General features: G+C 40.8%; 2 protein-coding genes across 6 annotated transcripts in view; both read left to right on the top strand.

Moving 5' to 3' along the window:
• The window catches only part of actn1 (actinin, alpha 1), a 47,859-nt gene extending 37,288 nt beyond the window's left edge, over positions 1-10,571 (top strand). For 2 of the 5 annotated variants that reach the window (XM_058386508.1, XM_058386506.1), the window contains exons 19-21: positions 1,043-1,108; positions 1,599-1,757; positions 9,533-10,571. In XM_058386508.1, coding sequence (XP_058242491.1) covers positions 1,043-1,108; positions 1,599-1,757; positions 9,533-9,691 — 384 coding nt within the window. In that variant the 3' untranslated portion in view covers positions 9,692-10,571. Of the gene's footprint in view, positions 1-721; positions 803-1,042; positions 1,109-1,598; positions 1,758-9,532 lie in introns of all 5 variants that reach the window. The other 3 variants (XM_058386504.1, XM_058386505.1, XM_058386507.1) reach the window with 3 other exon arrangements.
• Positions 10,572-18,227: 7,656 nt separating this feature from the next.
• On the top strand, positions 18,228-20,138 carry LOC131351219 (cytochrome c oxidase assembly protein COX16 homolog, mitochondrial). The gene is made up of 4 exons (XM_058386528.1): positions 18,228-18,522; positions 19,080-19,157; positions 19,254-19,322; positions 19,606-20,138. Exons 1-4 carry the CDS (start codon positions 18,460-18,462, stop codon positions 19,717-19,719), a joined length of 324 nt encoding a protein of 107 aa, XP_058242511.1. The 5' UTR covers positions 18,228-18,459; the 3' UTR covers positions 19,720-20,138.
• The last annotated feature ends 6,480 nt before the right edge of the window (positions 20,139-26,618 follow it).

Here is a 26,618-nt window from a genome sequence, read left to right as displayed (position 1 = left end):
GATTAACCCCAACCACTGACACTCATAACACTGCAGAGTTAATCTGAGATAACAGTTAATCTGAGATAAAACACAGTTAATCTGAGATAACAGTTAATCTGAGATAAAACACAGTTAATCTGAGATAACAGTTAATCTGAGATAAAACACAGTTAATCTGAGATAACAGTTAATCTGAGATAAAACAGTTAATCTGAGATAAAACAGTTAATCTGAGATAAAACACAGTTAATCTGAGATAACAGTTAATCTGAGATAAAACACAGTTAATCTGAGATAAAACACAGTTAATCTGAGATAAAACACAGTTAATCTGAGATAAAACGGTATTATGAAACAGATTTTTAGCCATTGTCTGTAAATGTTATTGCTCTGTTCAGGTAAAGATTAGCACAGCAGCAGTCGTCAGCGTGACGCAGCTTTTTAACTCACCACAAAAGAGAGGCTTCTATCACAGACGCACAGTGTGACACCAGTCCATCCTAACGTTTGTGCACTTTTTCTTCTCTTTTTGTTTTTCTTTCTATATGTCTTCCATGCATGGACCAACCACCATCACCATCACAATCACTTCCTCTTCCTGTCCACGCCCCCACACTCCCGCCCTAATTAACGCATGCCCCACCACCTCCCTCCCCCGACCTGTGTGTTCTATGTTTGAGTTCACGTGTGCACTGCATGGCCCGACGTGTGACCTTTGACCTCTGACCACTGACCTCAGGATCACTCAGGCACTCTGGGCGCTGAGGAGTTCAGAGCGTGTCTCATCAGTCTGGGCTTCGATATCGGAAACGACGCTCAGGTACACATACACCTGCACACACTCTGGAATCTCGGGATTAACCTTCCGCCTCTTCTTGTTTTTGTATCTTCTCTCTTTTTGTTTTTGTACCTATCCTTATCTCTATCTTTCTCTCCTTCACTCTCTCACTCTCTCTCTCTCTGGAAAATCTTATCCCTAAAATAATTTCAAATTCCTTCCTTCCTTCCTTCCTTCCTTCCTTCCTTCCTTGCTCTTTTTGTCCCTCACGGGCTCCTGTAGAAGAGAACAGGCTTGATGGATGGAGAGGACTTCCGCACCTGTCTCATCTCCATGGGTTATAATATGGTAAAGCAGAGCTACAGACTGTCTACAACCAATTACACTTATTATTATTATTATTATTATTATTATTAATATTAGTGCTTGTAATTGCTTGTGTATTGTTCTTTATTTTCTTCTTGTCATTAGTATTTTATTGTTTAGAAATCAAGTTTTTAATCCTTTCTGCATTAATTAATTAATTCATTACAAAGTAGCTTTATTAGCATTTACAAAGACATCATCAGACAGCTCAGGTGACAGGTGTGTCACGATTCCTCCTTCACATTTCCACTGGTGCTAACTGGTGTAGCTAATGAGTCATGTAGTCTTACAGCCTCCAGTTTAGCATGGTGTGCCAATTTCAGTACAAAAGTAAAGAAACTTTACACTGGTCTCAGCTGCCACACTGCGTCTGGGGTAAAGGCACACTGTGTGCTGTTTATTTGTGTATTTGTATAGAGCATGTAATATAGAGGTGATACACCTGCAGTAATGTGTTGTGTAATGTGTGTAGGGTGAGGCGGAGTTCGCTCGTATCATGAGCATCGTGGATCCTAACAGACTCGGGGTCGTGACCTTTCAGGCTTTCATTGACTTCATGTCTCGAGAAACAGCAGATACGGACACGGCGGATCAGGTCATGGCCTCCTTTAAAGTGCTGGCTGGAGACAAGGTACACAACACTATACTGTAGTACACAACACTATACTGTAGTACACAACACCACACAACACTACACTGTAGTACACAACACTATACTGTAGTACACAACACCACACAACACTACACTGTAGTACACAACACTATACTGTAGTACACAACACCACACAACACTATACTGTAGTACACAACACCACACAACACTATACTGTAGTACACAACACTATACTGTAGTACACAACACTACACAACACTATACTGTAGTACACAACACTACACAACACCATACAACACTACAGAACACTATACTGTAGTACACAACACTACACAACACCACACAACACTACACAACACTATACTGTAGTACACAACACTACACAACACTATGCTGTAGTACACAACACTACACAACACTACAGAACACTATACTGTAGTACACAACACTACACAACACCACACAACACTACACAACACTATGCTGTAGTACACAACACTACACAACACTACTGTAGTACACAACACTACACAACACTATACTGTAGTACACAACACCACACAACACTACACTGTAGTACACAACACTATACTGTAGTACACAACACCACACAACACTACACTGTAGTACACAACACTATACTGTAGTACACAACACCACACAACACTATACTGTAGTACACAACACTATACTGTAGTACACAACACTATACTGTAGTACACAACACCACACAACACTATACTGTAGTACACAACACTATACTGTAGTACACAACACTATACTGTAGTACACAACACTACACAACACTATACTGTAGTACACAACACCACACAACACTATACTGTAGTACACAACACTACACAACACTATACTGTAGTACACAACATTACACAACACTACACTGTAGTACACAACACTACACAACACTATACTGTAGTACACAACACTACACTGTAGTACACAACACTACACAACACTATACTGTAGTACACAACACTATACTGTAGTACACAACACCACACAACACTATACTGTAGTACACAACACTACACTGTAGTACACAACACTACACAACACTATACTGTAGTACACAACACTACACTGTAGTACACAACACTATACTGTAGTACACAACACTACACTGTAGTACACAACACTATACTGTAGTACACAACACCACACAACACTACACTGTAGTACACAACACCACACAACACTATACTATAGTACACAACACCACACAACACTATACTGTAGTACACAACACCACACAACACTATACTGTAGTACACAACACCACACAACACTACACTGTAGTACACAACACCACACAACACTATACTGTAGTACACAACACCACACAACACTATACTATAGTACACAACACTACACAACACTATACTGTAGTACACAACACTACACTGTAGTACACAACACTACACAACACTATACTGTAGTACACAACACTACACAACACCACACAACATTACACAACACTATACTGTAGTACACAACACAACACAACACCACACAACACTACAGAACACTATACTGTAGTACACAACACAACACTACATAACACTATACTGTAGTACACAACACTACACAACACCACACAACACTACACAACACTATACTGTAGTACACAACACTACACAACACCACACAACACTACACAACACTACACAACACAATACAACACTACACAACACTATACTGTAGTACACAACACAACACCACACAACACTACACAACACTATACTGTAGTACACAACACAACACCACACAACACCACACAACACTACACAACACTATACTGTAGTACACAACACAACACTACACAACACTATACTGTAGTACACAACACCACACAACACTATACTGTAGTACACAACACCACACAACACTATACTATAGTACACAACACTACACAACACTATACTGTAGTACACAACACTACACTGTAGTACACAACACTACACAACACTATACTGTAGTACACAACACTACACAACACCACACAACATTACACAACACTATACTGTAGTACACAACACAACACAACACCACACAACACTACAGAACACTATACTGTAGTACACAACACAACACTACATAACACTATACTGTAGTACACAACACTACACAACACCACACAACACTACACAACACTATACTGTAGTACACAACACTACACAACACCACACAACACTACACAACACTACACAACACCATACAACACTACACAACACTATACTGTAGTACACAACACTACACAACACCACACAACACTACACAACACTATACTGTAGTATACAACACTACACAACACTATACTGTAGTACACAACACAACACCACACAACACCACACAACACTACACAACACTATACTGTAGTACACAACACAACACCACACAACACCACACAACACTACACAACACTATACTGTAGTACACAACACAACACTACACAACACTATACTGTAGTACACAACACAACACTACAGAACACTATACTGTAGTACACAACACTACAGAACACCACACAGCACTACACAACACTATACTGTAGTACACAACACTAGATAACACCACACAACACCACACAACACTACACAACACTATACTGTAGTACACAACACTACATAACACCACACAACACTACACAACACTATACTGTAGTACACAACACTACATAACACCACACAACACTACACAACACTATACTGTAGTACACAACACTACAGAACACCACACAACACTACACAACACTTTACTGTAGTACACAACACAACACTACACAACACTATACTGTAGTACACAACACTACATAACACCACACAACACCACACAACACCACACAACACTACACAACACTATACTGTAGTACACAATACTACATAACACCACACAACACCACACAACACCACACAACACTACACAACACTATACAACACCACACAACACTACAGAACACTATACTGTAGTACACAACACCACACAACACTACACAACACTATACAACACAACACAACACTACATAACACTATGCTGTAGTACACAACACTACATAACACTATGCTGTAGTACACAACACTACATAACACCACACAACACCACACAACACTACACAACACCACACAACACTACACAACACTATACTGTAGTACACAACACTACACAACACGACACAACACTACACAACACTACACAACACCATACAACACTACACAACACTATACTGTAGTACACAACACTACACAACACCACACAACACTACACAACACTATACTGTAGTACACAACACAACACTACAGAACACTATACTGTAGTACACAACACTACAGAACACCACACAACACTACACAACACTATACTGTAGTACACAACACAACACTACACAACACTATACTGTAGTACACAACACTAGATAACACAACACAACACCACACAACACTACACAACACTATACTGTAGTACACAACACTACATAACACCACACAACACCACACAACACCACACAACACTACACAACACTATACTGTAGTACACAACACTACATAACACCACACAACACCACATGTTGGTATGCTGTAGTACACAACACCACACAACACTACACAACACTATGCTGTAGTACACAACACTACACAACACTATGTTGTAGTACACAACACTACACAACACTATGCTGTAGTACACAACACTACAGAACACTATACTGTAGTACACAACACTACACAACACCATACAACACTACACAACACTATGCTGTAGTACACAACACCACACAACACTACACAACACTATACAACACTATGCTGTAGTACACAACACTACACAACACTATGCTGTAGTACACAACACTACAGAACACTATACTGTAGTACACAACACTACACAACACCATACAACACTACAGAACACTATACTGTAGTACACAACACTACACAACACCACACAACACTACACAACACTATGCTGTAGTACACAACACTACACAACACTATGCTGTAGTACACAACACCACACAACACTACACAACACTATGCTGTAGTACACAACACTACACAACACTATGCTGTAGTACACAACACCACACTGTAGTACACAACACTACACAACACCATACAACACTACACAACACTATGCTGTAGTACACAACACCACACAACACTACACAACACTATACTGTAGTACACAACACTACACAACACTATGCTGTAGTACACAACACTACACAACACTATGCTGTAGTACACAACACTACAGAACACTATACTGTAGTACACAACACCACACAACACTACACAACACTATACAACACTATGCTGTAGTACACAACACTACACAACACTATGCTGTAGTACACAACACTACAGAACACTATACTGTAGTACACAACACTACACAACACCATACAACACTACACAACACTATGCTGTAGTACACAACACCACACAACACTACACAACACTATGCTGTAGTACACAACACTACACAACACTATGCTGTAGTACACAACACCACACTGTAGTACACAACACTACACAACACCATACAACACTACACAACACTATGCTGTAGTACACAACACCACACAACACTACACAACACTATGCTGTAGTACACAACACTACACAACACCATACAACACTACAGAACACTATACTGTAGTACACAACACTACACAACACCATACAACACTACACAACACTATACTGTAGTACACAACACTACACAACACCATACAACACTACACAACACTATACTGTAGTACACAACACTACACAACACTATACTGTAGTACACAACACTACAGAACACTATACTGTAGTACACAACACTACACAACACCATACAACACTACAGAACACTATACTGTAGTACACAACACTACACAACACCATACAACACTACACAACACTATACTGTAGTACACAACACTACACAACACCATACAACACTACACAACACTATACTGTAGTACACAACACTACACAACACCATACAACACTACAGAACACTATACTGTAGTACACAACACTACACAACACCATACAACACTACACAACACTATACTGTAGTACACAACACTACACAACACCATACAACACTACACAACACTATACTGTAGTACACAACACTACACAACACCATACAACACTACAGAACACTATACTGTAGTACACAACACTACACAACACTACACAACACTATACTGTAGTACACAACACTACACAACACCATACAACACTACACAACACTATACTGTAGTACACAACACCACACAACACTACACAACACTATGCTGTCGTACACAACACTACACAACACTACAGAACACTATACTGTAGTACACAACACTACACAACACCACACAACACTACACAACACTATACTGTAGTACACAACACTACATAACACCACACAACACCACACAACACCACATGTTGGTATGCTGTAGTACACAACACCACACAACACTACACAACACTATGCTGTAGTACACAACACTACACAACACTATGCTGTAGTACACAACACTACACAACACTATGCTGTAGTACACAACACTACAGAACACTATACTGTAGTACACAACACTACACAACACCATACAACACTACACAACACTATGCTGTAGTACACAACACCACACAACACTACACAACACTATACAACACTATGCTGTAGTACACAACACTACACAACACTATGCTGTAGTACACAACACTACAGAACACTATACTGTAGTACACAACACTACACAACACCATACAACACTACACAACACTATGCTGTAGTACACAACACCACACAACACTACACAACACTATGCTGTAGTACACAACACTACACAACACTATGCTGTAGTACACAACACCACACTGTAGTACACAACACTACACAACACCATACAACACTACACAACACTATGCTGTAGTACACAACACCACACAACACTACACAACACTATGCTGTAGTACACAACACTACACAACACTATGCTGTAGTACACAACACCACACTGTAGTACACAACACTACACAACACCATACAACACTACACAACACTATGCTGTAGTACACAACACCACACAACACTACACAACACTATACTGTAGTACACAACACTACACAACACTATGCTGTAGTACACAACACTACACAACACTATGCTGTAGTACACAACACTACAGAACACTATACTGTAGTACACAACACTACACAACACCATACAACACTACACAACACTATGCTGTAGTACACAACACCACACAACACTACAGAACACTACACAACACTATGCTGTAGTACACAACACTACACAACACTACACAACACTACACAACATTATGCTGTAGTACACAACACTACACAACACTATGCTGTAGTACACAACACTACACAACACTACAGAACACTATACTGTAGTACACAACACTACACAACACCATACAACACTACAGAACACTATACTGTAGTACACAACACTACACAACACCACACAACACTACACAACACTATACTGTAGTACACAACACTACACAACACTATGCTGTAGTACACAACACTACACAACACTATACTGTAGTACACAACACTACACAACACTACACAACACCACACAACACTACACAACACTATACTGTAGTACACAACACTACACAACACTATACTGTAGTACACAACACTACACAACACCATACAACACTACAGAACACTATACTGTAGTACACAACACTACACAACACCACACAACACTACACAACACTATACTGTAGTACACAACACTACACAACACTATGCTGTAGTACACAACACTACACAACACTACAGAACACTATACTGTAGTACACAACACTACACAACACCACACAACACTACACAACACTATGCTGTAGTACACAACACTACACAACACTATACTGTAGTACACAACACTACAGAACACTATACTGTAGTACACAACACTACACAACACCATACAACACTACAGAACACTATACTGTAGTACACAACACTACACAACACTATACTGTAGTACACAACACTACAGAACACTATACTGTAGTACACAACACTACACAACACTATACTGTAGTACACAACACTACACAACACTATACTGTAGTACACAACACTACACAACACTACACAACACCACACAACACTACACAACACTATACTGTAGTACACAACACTACACAACACTATACTGTAGTACACAACACTACACAACACCATACAACACTACAGAACACTATACTGTAGTACACAACACTACACAACACCACACAACACTACACAACACTATACTGTAGTACACAACACTACACAACACTATGCTGTAGTACACAACACTACACAACACTACAGAACACTATACTGTAGTACACAACACTACACAACACCACACAACACTACACAACACTATGCTGTAGTACACAACACTACACAACACTATACTGTAGTACACAACACTACACAACACTATACTGTAGTACACAACACTACACAACACTATGCTGTCGTACACAACACTACACAACACTACAGAACACTATACTGTAGTACACAACACTACACAACACCACACAACACTACACAACACTATACTGTAGTACACAACACTACACAACACCACACAACACTACACAACACTATACTGTAGTTCACAACACTGCACAACACCACACAACACCACACAACACTACACAACACTACACAACACTATACTGTAGTACACAACACTACAACATACTACACATAACAATTGTGTGTGTGTAGAACTACATCACGGCGGAGGAGCTGAGGCGCGAGCTGCCCCCTGATCAGGCCGAGTACTGTATCTCCCGCATGGTGCCCTACAGAGGGAGTGACGCTGTGCCCGGGGCCCTCGACTACATGTCCTTCTCCACTGCCCTGTATGGAGAGAGTGACCTCTGACCTCCACACTTGGGGTCAGCCTGCCTTCTTTTCATCAAACACACACACACACACACACACACACATTCTCCTGCTCTGTAGCTGCTGAGGTCACTGTACTGAGATCAGACCCGAGAGTCCAAGCTGTTGGTTCACACCCTATGTAGTGCACTAGAAGAGGGAACAGTAAGGGACGTTAGTGCATTACCCCAGGGAATAATGGTGCCTACACACTCAGTAGTGCAGTATAAATGCCTCCATTGGGAGCAGAGGGTTGAGCGCAGTACTGGACTGTAGTGCACATCATTGTGTCAGGTTCTCATACCCTATGTAGCACACTTATACAGGGAGCAGAGTATTAAATGATTCCCATTGAGTCATTTAGTGCACTACACTTCAAACTGGGATTTATGTAAGAGCCTTACAGATGGAGCTGAACATGTAGTGCACTACAGCGTCCACCCCGGAGAGTCGATAAAGAGAGTTGAATCCTCCATCCCTACTGGATCCAGGTAGACAACATTATTTAATACCCTGTGTAGGGCACTTCTCTATACATACAGCCTCTGTTTTGTCCCCTAACTGGTGCACTTGTAGTGCAGTGATCTCTGGTCAGCGAGTGGGCGTGTCTCAGCATGGCTCTGCAAATGCTCAGTCAGATTTTGTATGCCGGTTTATACCCTGCCTTCCAAACCCACTTCCTCTTCTGTCCTGTTTCTGCTTCTGCAACATGAAAAATCTTCCCCAGCTTTTGTACACATGGGGAGAGTGAGAAAAAAATCTTCAGTTTTTACTTCATATTGTTTTTTTCTCTTCATAAAAAAGAATAAAAGTTAACATATTTTATTATACAGAACCAAAAAAAAGTATTTTTCTTCACCTGGCTTGAATAAAAAGTTTAAATAAATAAAAAAAGGCATCTGGATGTTCATTGAGTCCTTTCCTTTTCATGTGTGTGTGTGTGTGTGTGTGAGAGAGTTTATTTCAGATTACAATTTGAGAAATTATTCCATCATACCTTTTATTCAGACATGATTCACAGTTAAAACACATCCTCACACATTATTTTAATGATAATGTTCTTATCTGCTGCGTAATAAATAACATTAAATAATAACTTCACAGATTTTCTTAACTCCACATCTCACGCTGGAATTCCCGTGAGAGCTGATGGTGTGGTCTTTAAAACAGATTTAATCTTTGGTTGTTTTATAGGAATGAGTGTGAAGTGAAATCTCGGTGTTTATCTATCTGTAGGTTGTTGTGAGGGGGGGTGGGGGGTGGACAGGACTGCTGTTTCTGCCTTTAATCAGAATTCGATTAAACTTGGACAGATTAGAATATACTGGGAATTTAAAGCGGAAGTATTTTCTCAGGCCTGATTTACACAGAGTGTTCTAAGACATGAGCCACTACCTCAGACTGATCCCGGAGGTAAATGTCTTCATTTATAACGATACCTTTTCTTTTCAGGTGTGTAATTTGACATTTATCGATATGGCAATTGTACATTATAAACCTTTTATCGCAGATATGATTTTTTAAAAATGGAGGTTTTTGCAGTATTTAAGATGAATCTTATGAACTACAGATTATTATTTATTTTATTTTAGTTTAGTTTTTTCCAAAATTTTATTCTGAATAACAATAGGGGAATACAAACTCGTACAAAGATATAACAGAAACTCCATCAAAGATCCTAAATCCGATAGATGGAGTCTCCTCTTCAGTGACTGAGATGTCTTAACAGCTTTACGATTGTTCTGTATTGAAGATATAAAACTAATTCATTGTATTTCTCCTAAACTACGTCACCTTATTAAAAATGAAAAGATTTAGAAGCCTGTATTTGCTTCTCTTCCAGATCTTCCTATTGGGGACCTTTCTATCAGGGACAGAAAATTCAATAACCTTTACATCTTAAAATCTTAACCAAGGAAAAAGGTGTTCTTCCTTCCTGAGGCGATGGTGAAGTGGAAACAGGATTATCCTTCGTTTATTTTTCAGAATCCGTGCTCAGATATGAGTAGACATGTTGTTCCTAATAAAAAGTCAAAGAAATGCATAGATATTATCCATGTAATGATTTTATTAGCAAGTTTAAAGCAGGCTTCTCATCATGTTGTTTTTGTAAAGAGGAGTTGGTCATCTCTCATTTATTTTTCCATTGTAAGCGTACTAAATTATTCTGCTCCCAACTTTCTGTTTCTTTTTGAGTTGTTTCACAAGTTTGTCACTATAACAGCTATAATGGTCTTGTTTATGGATTGTGATACTGGTATTTTGGAAATGGACAATATAATTAAAATTCTTGTTTTCTTTGGGAAATATCACATACACAAAGCAAAATGTTTGTTAACTCAACCAAATGCTAGGCTGTTTTCCATTGATTTACAGTTTTTTTATTTATGATTCCCTAACTTCAACTGAAGATACATTTCATCCAAACTTATTAACAAATTCAGTGCAATTATCTAGATCACCAAAAGATCTGTAACAGAAATGAAACCTTTGTTAAACCAATCGCTCCAAAAAAATAACACATGAATGGGGAGAGAAATGATGTTTATAAACTAATTTCCACACATCCAAAGCCTGTTTGTGAAAATTAGATCACTTAATGGGGAGTTCAGTGCACCTGTAATCACAGGCAAGTAAAAAATGAAGACCAGCACATTTTTTAAAGATAACTCTGGGGATAGAGAAGTATGGAAAGCTATTCTCACAAAGACAGTGTGCTGGATCCAATTCATTTTAAGGACACATTGTTAAAATCTAAAGCATTTAATCCTCCTTCTACTACACTTCTAATTATAGTTTTTCTTTTAACGTACTCTGTCTTGCCTCTCTGGATGAATTTAAATAAAATTTTCTTTTAGTCTACATAAAGGCAAAATGCAGGATATACAAGTCTGGAAATCCCCTCAGCCATGGAGTTCAACACTCCACCTTGAATAGATAAGTTTCTTTGGAGCCAAGAATTGAAAATATTTCTTGTCTTTTGTAATCTACTTCTCTCTGAGACTGATTTACTAATTTTAATGCCCAAGTATCTAACTGCCTGTTTAAACTGTATCCCAGATATACGTTACTCAGAAAAAGTTAAGGATATTGGGCTTTCGGGTGAAATTTCAGGATGCACCTAAAATGCACTATAACCTTTCCAGGTGAACTTAATTTGACCTTCTCTACACTTTTGAATGCACATGTCCAACTGTTCAGTGTTTCAGTACTTTCTGCAGAACTTGCTGTTCTCTAACAAGGTGCTTAACGGCAAAATTCACAACTGGTGTTTGATCCATGAATCCACCAATAAATTTTCTGCTTCAATTAGAACTGGTATTTAAACAGTCCTCTTCATCATGCTGTTCACATTTTGACATCATGAGACCAAGACCACACCTAACAATTGATCAACAGAACCTCACCATTGTGAGGCTTCAAACAGGATGTTCTCAGAGGGAAGTGGCCACTGAGCTTAGAGTGTCACAGAGTGTCATCAGCAGGTTGGGACAGAGATACAGAGAGACTGGAAAAGTCACAGAAAGGCATAGAAGTGGACGTCCTTTGGCCACATCCCATGTTGATGACCGCTTCATTGTGAACAGTGCCCTGCGGAACCGGATGATGAATGCCACTCAACTCCAGGCACATTTAAGGGAGGTGAGAGGAACCCAAGAGTCACGTCAGACCATCCGAAACCGTTTACATCAGCATGGTCTGCGTGCTAGACGACCTGCAAGGGTATCTGACCACACCACCAGGCACAGGCGTCGGGCCAGGGAGCATTTATACTGGACGAGGGACCAGTGGGCCTCAGTGCTGTTATCTGATGACAGTCGATTCACGTTGAGCAGAAATGATGGCCGCCAACGATGTTGGAGACGTCAAGGAGAGTGCTATGCATCAGCCACTGTTGTGGTGGTGTTACAGTCTGGGCAGGTGTGTCCACTCAATACAGAACTGCCCTACATCTCGTGAATGGTACAGTGACAAGCCAATACTACCTGAATAACATCATTAATCCAGTCATTGTGCCCCTGCATCATTAGGGAACGGCTGCTGGAGGCTGGGGTACCTCAAATGGAGTGGCCTGCACTTTCTCCAGACCCGAATCCCATAGAAAACCTCTGGGATCAGCCGAGTCGCCGTGTAGAGGCTCGTAACCCCGCACCCCAGAACCTCAATGACCTGAGGGCCGCCCTTCAAGAAGAGTGGAATGCCATGCCTCAGCAGACAATAAGTCGACTCGTGAACAGCATGAGACGTCGTGGTCAAGCTGTAATTGATGGTCAAGGGCACATGACAGATTATTGAGACATTGAGATTTTTTGTTGTGGTATACCCTCCACTGTTGTTGGCTTTTGTTTCAATAAATTGTTTGAGATGAGGAAATCACCATTGCATGCTTCTACTTAAATGCCCGACTTTCATGATATATCACTGTAGCATGAACTTTTTACATTTTCCATAAATTTCACCCAAAAGCCAAATATCCTTAACTTTTAGTGTATATGCATGAGCCATCCTGGTGGTGTAGTGCCATCATTTCACTTTTCCAGTGACTGATAAACCTGAGGCATCCGAAAACAACCTAAGAGCCTCCATAATAACAGGGACCTGATTTTTATTCTTCAGAAATAAACAAAGTGTCACCAGCAAGCTGACTGATAGTTAAAGTGAACTCTCCCATCTCAATACCTTTAATTTAGGAGCAACGTACAGCATAAAGATTTAAAATTTCTGCTACTAATAAAAATACAAATGGGAAAACTGGGCACCCCTGTCTGATTCCTCTTCCGACAACAAAACGAGAAGATGTACCGCCGGATGAAGGAATACTACTTGGAATATTATTATAAAATGTGTGCATCATAATTTTAAAGGTTGGGCCAAAACCAAACTTATCAAGGGTCTGATACATGAAACTGTGCTCAGCAGTGTCAAAAGCCTCGTAAAAATCTAAAAACAAAATTAGAGCTTCCTCATGTACTAAATCTGAATAATCTAAAAGGTCCAGTACCAGTCTGGAATATTGTTTGAAATATCTCTCCCCTTCATAAATCCGGACTGGGTGATATACTGTATATCATTTCATCCAAACATGCTTTTAATCTTTAGGCATATAAAGACGCTAATTATTTGTAATCCGAGTTAAGCAGCATGATTGGGCGCCAGTTATCTAAGTACAAAATGTCTTTATTAGGTTTTGGAAGCAGAGTAATTATTCCCTGTTTCATTGATTCTGTATGTTCTCCCATTATGGCACAATCATTAAACACATTTAAAAGGAATCCTCTAATTATCTTCCTAAAAAACTCAAAAGGCAAACCATCGGGTCCTGGGCTTTTGTTAAAAGGAGTTTTTTTTATCATCCAATTGGCTCAATGACATGTCCTCTTCACAAAGGCTTTTATTATTTATTCTCACACAAGGAATAAAGGGATGTATCTTGCTAAAAAATAGATCACTTGACACAGGGTTAAAAGTTGATGTATAGAATTTTTGATAAAAGTCTGATACAAATTTTGAAATTCTTTTCTCATCTGTTACAATATTGTTATCAATGTACAAAGAGAATTTTTTCTGTACTTTCACCTCGCCTTTTTGCCAAATTAAAAAAAGAGTTTTTCTCCCAGGCTGCTAACCATTTGGCTCTAGACCTAACAACGGCCCCTTTAGCCTTTTCCATATAAAAATTTTTCTATTAACAAGTATAAATGTTTTTTCTCAGCATCAGTTGGACAGTGAAATTTCTAATTCAATACCTGCGTGATCAGTTGGTGGTGCAGTGGAGATATTACAAGATTTAACACAAGAAACCAGATTATCAGATATTAACCAAAATCTATGCGTAATTTTTGTGTCAGATTTGAACCGAGTAAATGAAGAGGAAATGCCGTTATGGAAGAATCTGTAGATATCTATCAATGAGAAATTAGAACATGTGTCACTAATTATTTTATTGGAAGTAGTAATGCCAAATTTAGGAGGAAATCTATCATAACAGAAATCAAGAGCTTCATTAAAGTCCCCACCCAAAATGAATGATGAGCATGGATATTTTACCTTTAAAGATGTTCATTTAGAATTGTTAAATCTGAAAAGAGACAAGTATTCAGATTGGATCTATTAAAGCCATAGACGGAATTTGTAAGAGTAACAATGCTTTCCCCACACTGAATAACAGATTAACCATCTACCTTCGTTTGAACAATGTGATTCAAGTACAGTGTTATTAAAGTGCAGATTAAATAAAGTCATAACTCCAGCAGAATTATTGGAACCATGACAATACATCATTTTGCTCCCCCACTGATTTGACCAAAAAGACTCATCTTTCAAGGTTGAGTGTGATTCCTGCAAAAAGTAAACATCAGAAAGAAATAAAGCTTTATGTTTAGTTAAATCTTGAATTCCCCTAACATTAAGCATAAAACAAGTCAACTTAAAAGTCATGAAAAAAAAATGAAAACAACTAACCAAAAACTAGATTAGTAGTACAACTAGAACTTCCTTTTCGAAATAAGATAAAGTAAAGAAAGGCGAGTGCAGCACTTCTCCAGACCTCCTCAGTGTTAAATGAACCAGCTGTCCATTTCTCTAGGCTAGAATGGAACCCTAACCAATAAGAAACTCCAAGAGGATAACAAACCTCCGTATATGACCACAAAAGAGTCACTTAAATGTTGTCCACTGTGATTTTCTTCCCATCGATCACAGCAGTTGAACCCTGGAACCCTCCAGGTTTACCTTCCAGTCTAGCTTGATTGACAAGTAGCCACAATTTGTTTCCAGCTTCCCGTGCATGTTGCCTAAGTCCTCCATTATCCTGATATTTTTTTGTTTTAGGATTTCAAAGCGCTTCGTGACGGTCCAGATTTGGTCACGGTGCATGCGAGAGGTAAACTATACAATAACACGCGAGGTTGAGCGAGTCCTTTCTTGCTGAGCCTGTGAGCGACATGGAAGACTGGAGAACATCTGCCAGACCTGGTGAAACAACCCTCAATATTTCCATTACCGCCATTTTTACATTTTCACCTTCCACTTCAGGTATACTAGCGATGTGAAGGTTCTGCCGCCTTTTGTAAGCCTCTAATTCGTCCAGCTTATGCCAGAGTTGTTTGTTTCAGTCTTTAATGAAGTAAGTTGGTCCTTCCTCACACTAGAGTTGGTAACGGTCAGCCTTGTCAGAGATTGTGTCCATTATATAATCCAAGTTCAGCGATGCGGCTTGAGTTACATGAAACTGCCATTATTTTCTCCAAGAAATCGTCTTGTTTTTTTCCGCAGCTTCTCAATTGCTTCCAAGAGAACTGCATTTGATGGCTCCGTGGTCACATCTTCGATTGTGGACTCTTTGTAGGAGTTTCAGGTTGTAATGTTAAGGGAGCTTTGTCCTTCTCTGTGGGTGTCTTTGCGTAATCATGTACACGTTTCACTGATAAAGCGTGTTCCATTTGTTGCGAAATGTGGAAAAAAAACCTTTTAAGATGGCAAGGAGTTGTTATAGCTGATAGATGAGCACAGTCTCTTCCCAGTTAGCAGCTATCAGGCTAATATCCAGAAAAGTATATAGGATTTTGTATAGGACAAAAATGAACCCAGCAATAAGGGTTCTTGAAAATATCAAATCAATAATGATTAATTCTGTTTATACTCACATGAGGATAAGTTAGGTCAAGAATTGTACAGAAAACTTGTAAGCTACTAACAACACCACTTACACAGCCCCCCCCCCCCCAAAAAAAATAAATAAAATAAAAATAAAATAAAAATAAAAAATAAAAAATACAGATTACACAGTGCTGGAGTTGGTGTGTGCTAATTGGTGCCCACCGGGTGAGGGGGTGGGGCCTGGCGCGTCACTTAGACCTACAGTTTGTGTGTAAAATGTCTCTGAGTGTTCGAGTTTCTTTCTGTGTAATATTTAGGAACTTTTCCCCGCATTAAATGTTCTGTATTTTTTTCTTTATGCTGAAAGTCTGTTACACTGAAGGCTATTCAGGTTGGGCAGTGGTAGCTCAAGTGGTTAAGGCTCTGGGTTATTGACTGGAAGATCGGGGTTCAAGCCCCAGCACCACCAAGCTGCCACCGTTGGGCCCTTGAGCAAGGCCCTGTGCTGTATCATGACTGACCCTGTGCTCTGACCCCAACCTCCAAGGATGGGATATGTGAAGAAGGAATTTCACTGTGCTGTAATGTATCTGTGACAAATAAAGACTACTTCACTTAAATGATTCTGTTAAATATAGACAGATATTAAACAGTGAGGAAGAAATGAGGCTTTATTAGTGTGAAAGTGTGTATGTATGAATGTGTGTGAGAGTGAATGTGTGTATCTGAGTGTGTGTGTGTTCAGAAGCTGGGTTAGGGTTAACCCTGTATGGTGCCGGGGTCTGTTGCATGGTGAAGTGATGGACCTGAGCCGTATTCCAGAGGGCAGTAGATTAAATCAGTGAAGTCCAGCGGGAGGAGGGTCATTTAGGATGTCAGGACGTGCTGTGGACAGTGTGTGTATATATATATATATATATGCAGATTCATGTTTCCTGCTTGAGTTTGTGATCTGATTTGGTTCAACCAATTAAAAAAGATTGATGCAGATAAAACACACAGTCTCGAGAGCAGGAAACAAACCCGAGTGCGATTTGGTCTGCGAGCGCGCACTGAGCCGCGGTGCATTGTGGGTATAGTGTAAAGATGGTGGCGTCCATGTAGACATGCTAAAAGCTAACTGTATCCTGAGAGCAGCTGGGTTATAAAGAGCTGTGTGGAGAGACAACATGTGGAAACACATCGGTAATCTGCAGAAGAACCGGACCGTGAGATACGGAGTGCCCATGCTGGTGAATTACTGACCTTTTACAGCTTTGAACACAACTTCCGGTTTAGTTTCCACACGACTACAGTGAGTGAGAAAGCTTTCCGGTGTTTAATTCGGATTCTCTTTACTCACAATACACACAGAGTGCTTTATTCACGTGGAAACATAAATCAACACAGTTTGTTGTACTTTTTTGTGTTCGGGGATTGCCCCAGCGGATTATCTGAACCTCTACACTCCCAGTTTAATCCGGGACTGGGACCAGTACTGAGAGGGAATCCTCCAGCAGCTGGACTGGTTCCCAACAATCAAATCAAAACATATGAGAAATTATGCACTGTTTATAATAAACTAAACCTGATGTATGTATGTATGTATGTGTGTGTGTGAGATTTATACAGCAGTCTGTGTGCACTACTCTGAGGAACAGAGATCTTACTGAACATCATGTGCAGGGTGTAGGGTTAGTGATGAAGAAGAGTGCAGATAAGCTTCATTCTCTACGACATTAAGACAACAGTCAACTTATTTTACTGAAGTCTACATGTTTTGTGTAATTAATGGTGTGTGTGTGTGTAGCTGCTTGTGGTTGGAGGATCATTCGGCCTGAGAGAGTTCACGCAGATTCGATATGATGCTCAGAAAATAAAGAAGAAGGTAAACACACACACACACACACACACACAGGGCAGTTTATTTGTTGTGTGTGTTTGCATGTGTGTTTAGAACAAAATATTGTGTATTGTGTCACAGATGGACCCTGCACTGGAGGCTCGAGTGACCCCACGCACACACACAAACATCCTGCAGGAAGAATACATGGTACACACACACACACACACACACAGAAAGTTAGAGCGTATTTCTGTACTCTAAGGTCCTCATTCAGCTGGACATGAACAGATTATATGTACATGTTTTTTTCTAAGTGGCTTATACACATGAGTCAGGAATGGCTTTATAATCAGCAGAACAAACAAGTTCTGCAGAAAATTTTAGTTTGACAAAACTTTACACACAACCTTATTAAAAGATTGATAAATGATGCACTGTGTGTGTCTGTGTGTCTGCCTTTCTGTCTGTGTGTGTCTATGTGTGTGTGTAGAAACTGCAGCAGGTGGATTTGGACAACTGGACAAACATCCGTGGTCCGCGACCCTGGGAGAACTCTGGGCAGAACCAAAAGGAACAGAGAACTCACCCCTTCAAGGGCACTTAGCACTGTGTGTGTGTGTGTGTGTGTGTGTGTGTATGTGTGTGAGCATGTTATTAATGTTTATTACAATTTATGACCACTTTATAGAATGGGGGGGGTTTAATGATGACATCACACACTAGTGTTGTACATTTAGTTAGGTTCTTTATTTAATATTTAAATAATCAGAGATGTGTGTGTGTGTGAAGATTTTTTGTCCTTGTTTCATTCGTTGTGAAATAAGTGTCACCAGATCAGTGCAGTAATCTCATCAGTGTTTATAACAGTGTTCATAACAGCACATCAGTTCACACTGCAGTTTATAAACTGCTGCATCATCAAATGGAAATAATTAAATATAATACAGAGTAAAATAAAGTAATAAATAGCAATAAAACTAAAAATAGCAGAGTTTTGTTTGAATAAATTTTGTTTTAAATGAATTGCTGTGTTTTTCATGGTGTTGAGTTTCAGAGTCTCTTTATTCCTGACCACTGTCCGCTGCTTTTATCAACTGCTGATTGGTTAAAGCTTTTACTTTATTAGCCGCAACAGCCAATTAAAACATGGTGGGCGTGGCTTACAGCAACACGTAACTTGTCTAGGGTTAGAGATAAACTAAACTTAATTTTATGTAACAATCAGCAGAGTGAGGAGAAAGTGGGATAAACAACTAGTTAACTGTAAATAAACGGTACTTTATGATCATGTGACCCGGCATCCGTTTTACTGAAACATTAATCCATCTGCAAGAGACCCAAAAGACTGGGTTAGGAACTCCACAGTGCTCCCTGCTGAGTGGAGACAGGAACAGGTGGGTTTCTCTCTCTCTCTCTCTCTCTCTCTCTCTCTCTCTCTCTCTCTCTCTCTCTCTCTCTCTCTCTGTGTGTGTGTGTGTGTGTGTGTGTGTGTAAGAGAAAGACATACAGATTGTTCATATTTTATTGCAAATCACATTAAAGTTAGAGTCACATGATTTAATAATGACGCTGCACTAAAGAGAGAGGCATCACTCTAATATTTACTGGAGACTGAATGCAGTTCTAATCATTCAGGCTAGCTTGTGTGGGAACGCCCCCTTTTCGAGGGCCTTCCTGATGTGAGAAATGGAGTGTAACTGAACTCAGTGTCTCTGATTATTTCCACAGTGTTGAACAGGTGAAGTTAGCTAGCAGGCGGTTAGGAAGCGCTGCATGGCTAATTAGTGCTCACTGGACCCCTACTACACAGAGGACTCCTTGTTGTCCGGCATCTGGACCTCTGTAATGATGCTAAAGCATGAAAGAGTGTGTAGAATGAGTCAGTTTGCTGTCTTTATTGTGTTTATTTGGGGCGTGGTCTGAGATTAAAGTATTTCAGGTTGCAATATTATGTTATTATATTGAGAGTTCTACACTGACCCCTGCTGGCTGGAGTGTGTATAGTTCTCCTGAGGAACAGCAGTGAGTACATTTAAAACTGACCCTAACTGTACCAAGCAACCATCTCTCTCTCTCTCTCTCACACACACACACTCACTCACTCACTGACTCTGTCTCTCTCTCTCTCACACTCTCTCTCTCTCACACACTCTCTCTCTCACACACTCTCTCCCTCTCTCACACTCTCTCTCTCTCTCTCTCTCTCTCACTCACACACACACACACACACACTCTCTCTCCCTCTCTCTCTCTCGCTCTCTCTCTCTCTCTGTTGCATGCTGGGAGTTGGCGGGTGTGAGTGGCATGTGGAGTGTGAGAGGTGTGTGGGGTGAGACTGGTGGTGAGAGTGTGGATATTTGTACATATTTTTCTTCTTCAATTCATGCGCCTTGCACGAATTGAGATGGTGAGGTGTGGGGAGATGGTGAGGTGTGGGGGGTGTGGGGAGATGGTGAGGTGTGGGGAGATGGTGAGGTGTGGGGGGTGTGGGGAGATGGTGAGGTGTGGGGAGGTGGTGAGGTGTGGGGGGTGTGGGGAGAGGGTGGGGTGGGGGGGGTGTGGGGAGATGGGGAGGTGTGGGGAGATGGTGAGGTGTGGGGGGTGTGGGGAGATGGTGAGGTGTGGGGGGTGTGGGGAGCTGGTGAGGTGTGGGGAGATGGTGAGGTGGGGGGGGTGTGGGGAGATGGTGAGGTGGGGGGAGATGGTGAGGTGTGGGGGGTGTGGGGAGATGGTGAGGTGTAGGGAGATGGCGTCTCTTGAAGGGGTGTCGGCTTTATTTCTCCGACATGGTTTCAGGTGTGTGCCTGATGAGAGTGTAATGGTGGAGGATGTTCTCCTTAAAGTCGGAGAAAAAGTTGGGTTTGAGCAAATTGTTTCCGCTTCTCGGATGAATAAAACTGTAGTGGTTTTTATGAAAGATCAGCGTCTTGTTAATCAGCTGTTAGCGAGTGGTATTGTGATCAATGGCACATCATTAAATGTTTCCCCCACTGTTTGCCCCCTCAGTAAGGGTCATCATTTCAAACTGTCTGCCTTTTCTGCCGAATGCGGCGCTAGAGCGCGAGCTCTTACGATTCGGGAAAATGGCCAGCTCTTTTAAAATGATCTCTCTGGGCTGTAAACACCCCGAATTAAAGCATGTTATATCTTTCAGGAGACAAGTATCCATGTTCCTGGATTCGCCTGAAAACACCTTTGAGATATCCTTCCGTGTTAAATACGAAGGGAAAACATATATGGTGTACGCGAGCGGTAATATGCGCTGTTTTGAATGTGGAGATATCGGTCATAAGCGATTCGCATGTCCGCATAGTAAACACGAGGAACGGGAGGTCAATCGCGGCCCTGACCCGGGTGATATTGTGAGAACAGAGGGGAATCAGGAGGAGGTCACCAGGAGTGCTGAGGTGAGTGGGTCCGAGGCAGATATCCCCGCAGAGCATGAGTATGACCGTGCGCGAGAGCCCGGTGCAGACCCAGAGCAAACCATGGTGTTGAACTTAGAGAGTGGACCAGTTATGGAGAACAGAGTGGGTCAGGATGGGGCAATAGCTAGCGCTAGTGCTGCAGTACAGCAGTTAGGCAATGCTGAGGTTTACATGGTAAATGAGAAGAAAAGGTCGTGGGCCGACACTGTAACTAACACTGACTGTATGATGAAAAAGGCACTTTCTGATGGAACTGAAGCTGATAGTCAAGATGGAAGATGATATGGAGATGTCACAGGAGGTTTGTGATGTTCGTGAAGTGGTGTCTGTGGGAGCTTCTCAGGAGGATCACACTCTGTACACCCTGGTAGAGGTGAATAGTTTTTTGGATAAGACTTTTGGTAAACAGGTTAATGTCACAGACTTTTTTCCTGATGAAAAGTTTGAAAAGTCAGTGGCTTTTCTGCAAAAAAAAATCTTGGCTTTGATTTGTTGAGTGAAAAAAAGCGCTTTGGTTTAAGGAAGCATATCACAGCTATACATAAACATAAAAAGAAATGTTAAGCTATAGCTTGGTGTACAGATAAGCCATGTTTCGCGGGTGTCTTCCTTCTCTTTATTACTGCTTCACCTTCTTTCTTTTCCTCTTTCTCTTTCACATCTCTGAGAGTGGGCTCTTTAAACATCAATGGGGGAAGGAACAGATATAAGTGTGCTGCATTAGCTGAAACAATACAACAAAAAAAACTGCACATTGTTTTTCTTCAGGGAACACACACACCGATGTAGATAATGAAGTGGAGTGGATGAGGTGGTGGGATGGACAGCAGAGTTTTAGCCATGGTACAAACTTCAGCGCAGGAGTGGCAGTTTTGTTTTCTCCTGCAATTGGTGTGAAAATGATTCGAACACAAGAAATAGTTAGGGGCCGATTGTTAACAGTAAAAACAGAGATTAGAGGTAATGTGTTCTATTTCCTAAACATTTATGCTCCAAATGTTGGGCTCATACTGGCACTTCAGTGTAAAACTCTTGCAGGACACTGAATTTTGTGAACAGTTTGATCTTTTTTGGGAGCATTTTAGAAGTAAAAAGAACCTTTTTGAGGATTTAAGACAGTGGTGGGATGTTGAAAAGGTGCAATTAAGAAGTTTTTGTCAGCAGTATACTGCATTCTCAAGTTTTAGAACAAAGCAAATTATAAAACACCTGGAAGGTGAGATAAATGATATAGAACTCAAACTGATCACCAAACACGACACTGCCTTGTCAAGGAAGCTACAGGGGAAGAAAAAGCTGGGGTCCTACATGAATGAGAGAGTGAAGGGAGCTCTGGTGAGGTCCCGATTTGCATCAGTTGCTGACATGGATGCACCAACAGCGTACTTCTTCAACCTAGAATGTGTCACTGCACAGTACAAGCAAATGACCCGTCTCTGTCTGCCTGATGGAAGAGACACTAACCTCGGACACTGGGGAAATGCGAAAACATGCGGTGAATTGCTACTCTGCTCTATATAGGGCAGAAAACTGAGACTCAGAATGCACTGAGCTACTGACTCAAGGACTTCCACAGCTGGATGCAGAATCTGGAGCTGACCTGGACACTGAAATAACCCTAGAGGAACTCACAGTGGCAGTTGTGCAGCTCAGATCAGGAAGCTCACCAGGCATTGATGGCCTACCATCAGCGTTTTACAAACATTTCTGGAGTCTTGTGGGAGGGGACCTCCACGAAGTCTTTCAGGAAAGTTTCAGAGTTGGACATTTACCGCTTTCATGCCAGTGTGCGGTGCTGTCTCTCCTACCTAAGAAAGGGGATCTCTCACTGTTAAAGAACTGGAGACCGGTAGCACTTCTAACTACAGACTATAAGATTATTTCAAAGTGAGAAAGATTATTCCTGACAAGTCAATAATGGACAATCTCTTTTTAATTCGAGATGTTGTAGACCTCTGTAACATTTCTGATATGTCTGTGGGTTTGCTTTCTCTTGATCAAGAAAAGTCTTTTGACCATGTAGATCACTGCTACCTCTTTAAAACTATGCAGGCTTTTGGTTTTGGGAACAATTTTGTGAGTATGGTTAAATTGTGGTATACTGACGCAACATGTATGATGGGGGTTGGCCTGATCCAGCCGATTGTGGTCACCAGAGGTATTAGGCAGGGATGCCCCTTATCCGGTCAGTTATTTTGCATAGCCATCGAACCATTGCTTACTCTACTTCGGGGGAAGCTAGAAGGTTTTAAAGTTCCGTTGAGCTTGCAGGAGTCAGGAATCATGCTCTCTGCTTAACAGTAATACGGACATCAAAGTTTTATTGGGAGCACTTGATGTATACCAGAAGGCTTCTTCAGCTAATGTAAACTGGAATAAGAGTGAGGCTTTATGGGTGGGGCAAGTTAATGCAGAGGGTCTTCCTCTTCTTTCAGGGAACCTGAAGTGGAATAGAGAGGGTCTAAAGATAATGGGTGTATTTCTAGGAACAGAAGAGTACAGAAAACAGAACTGGGATAGTGTAGTGGAGAGAGTTTGCACCAAATTGTCTCGATGGAAATGGGTGCTACCCCAGCTGTCCTACAGAGGAAGAGTACTGGTGGCCAATAACCTTGCTGCCTCCATGCTCTGGCACAACCTAAATGTGCTACAACCACCTGCTGGATTTGTACAGGAGATACAGAGAGCCTTAGTGACCTTTTTTTGGTCAGGCCAACACTGGACCAATTCAGCTGTACTCTACCTTCCTCTACAAGAAGGGGGTCAAGGTCTTGTGGACATTAAATCCAGGATTATGACTTTTCGGTTACAAGCGGCCCAGAGGTTGCTGTACAGCAAGTCGATCACTTGGGAATATACTGCAGTTTCACTCTTAAGGAGAGCAGGTGGAATGGGACTGGACAAACATCAGTTTTTAATGAAGATGGGACACGTTGCAAGAACGGACATGTCGGTGTTCAGCGAAAGGACTGGCATCTGGTCAAGTCGCCTTCTAAACCGGCTTACAGCGGACATATTGGGCTCACTGCTACCAGACTATGGAGCCTTTCTGAGGGATCTCTCTAACTGTGTGCAATGGAGGGAGGGCGTTTCATATGACTTCCCTGCTTTGAAGGTTAGTGCTGCCATGGGGGACTGGAACGAGAACAAACATCATCTCCTATCATTCACCACACTGGAACTGGATCGCTTCAAAAGTCAAGAGAAAAAAGCGCTGTACACAACCTGTGTGAAAGTCAGCAATATACATCCCCTGAAAGAAGTTCCATCATCAAGGTGGCTTGAGTCCTTTGGCATCGACTCTTCCCCTACAGGCTGCTGGCGGTCCCTGTATAAGCGTCCGATTGACAAAAGGACTGCTGACCTCCAGTGGAGGATTGTACCTGGGGCTATAGCCAAAAACAGACATGGGGTCCACCTCGATCCTACGGTTGGGGTGGGCTGTCCTTTCTGTCTCGAACCTGAGTCCCTTTTCCATCTCTTTGCACAATGCAATCGTCTACGCAACTTATTCCTAACCTTAGATCGATGGTTCTCATGCTTAGGTGAAGTCTTTTCCCTTCAGTTGTTTATTTTTGGACCCAAGTACACCACACAGAAGAAAACTGTTCTAACTCTGCTAAATTTTATATCTGGAACAGCAAAGTTAGCTATATGGAAAACCATAAAGAATAAGTTGACAGGACAGGGAACAGTGGATTTATCTGCCACGTTCAGGGGTTTAGTGGAGGTGCGGCTCAGAGTTGAATATGCATACTTTAAGTTGGTGGGTAAGCTCCTGGTGTTTAAGAGCAGTTGGGACATAAAGAAATTTCGGTGTACACTTCATGAATATACTGAGGAGTTACTATTGCTTTTCTAATTTGTGTCATGGTATTGATCTATTATTAGTGTTATTGTTGTTGATGTTGTTTTAATATTATTCATTTATTTGTTTGTTTATTTATTTATTCATTTATCAATTAACTTATTTAATTATTTTCATTTTCATTTTTATTTATTTTTTTCTTTTTCTCGGTTAACTCAGATATCGATTTATTGCCAGTTTTTTTTCTATCAATACTAAAGCGAAAGT

This window comes from Hemibagrus wyckioides, linkage group LG03 (genome assembly GCF_019097595.1).
Source record: "Hemibagrus wyckioides isolate EC202008001 linkage group LG03, SWU_Hwy_1.0, whole genome shotgun sequence".
NCBI classification, from domain to species: domain Eukaryota; kingdom Metazoa; phylum Chordata; class Actinopteri; order Siluriformes; family Bagridae; genus Hemibagrus; species Hemibagrus wyckioides.
Note: the sequence above shows the minus strand (reverse complement) of the source record. Positions and strands in the feature narration are given on the sequence as shown.

Bases quoted from the DNA above. Each gene is read 5' to 3' on its own strand.
- LOC131351219 (XM_058386528.1), top strand. From the start codon at position 18,460: ATGTGGAAACACATCGGTAATCTGCAGAAGAACCGGACCGTGAGATAC. The intron at 18,523-19,079 runs GTGAATTACTGA...GTGTGTGTGTAG, and splicing joins GATACGGAGTGCCCATGCTG to CTGCTTGTGGTTGGAGGATC. The intron at 19,158-19,253 runs GTAAACACACAC...ATTGTGTCACAG, and splicing joins CTCAGAAAATAAAGAAGAAG to ATGGACCCTGCACTGGAGGC.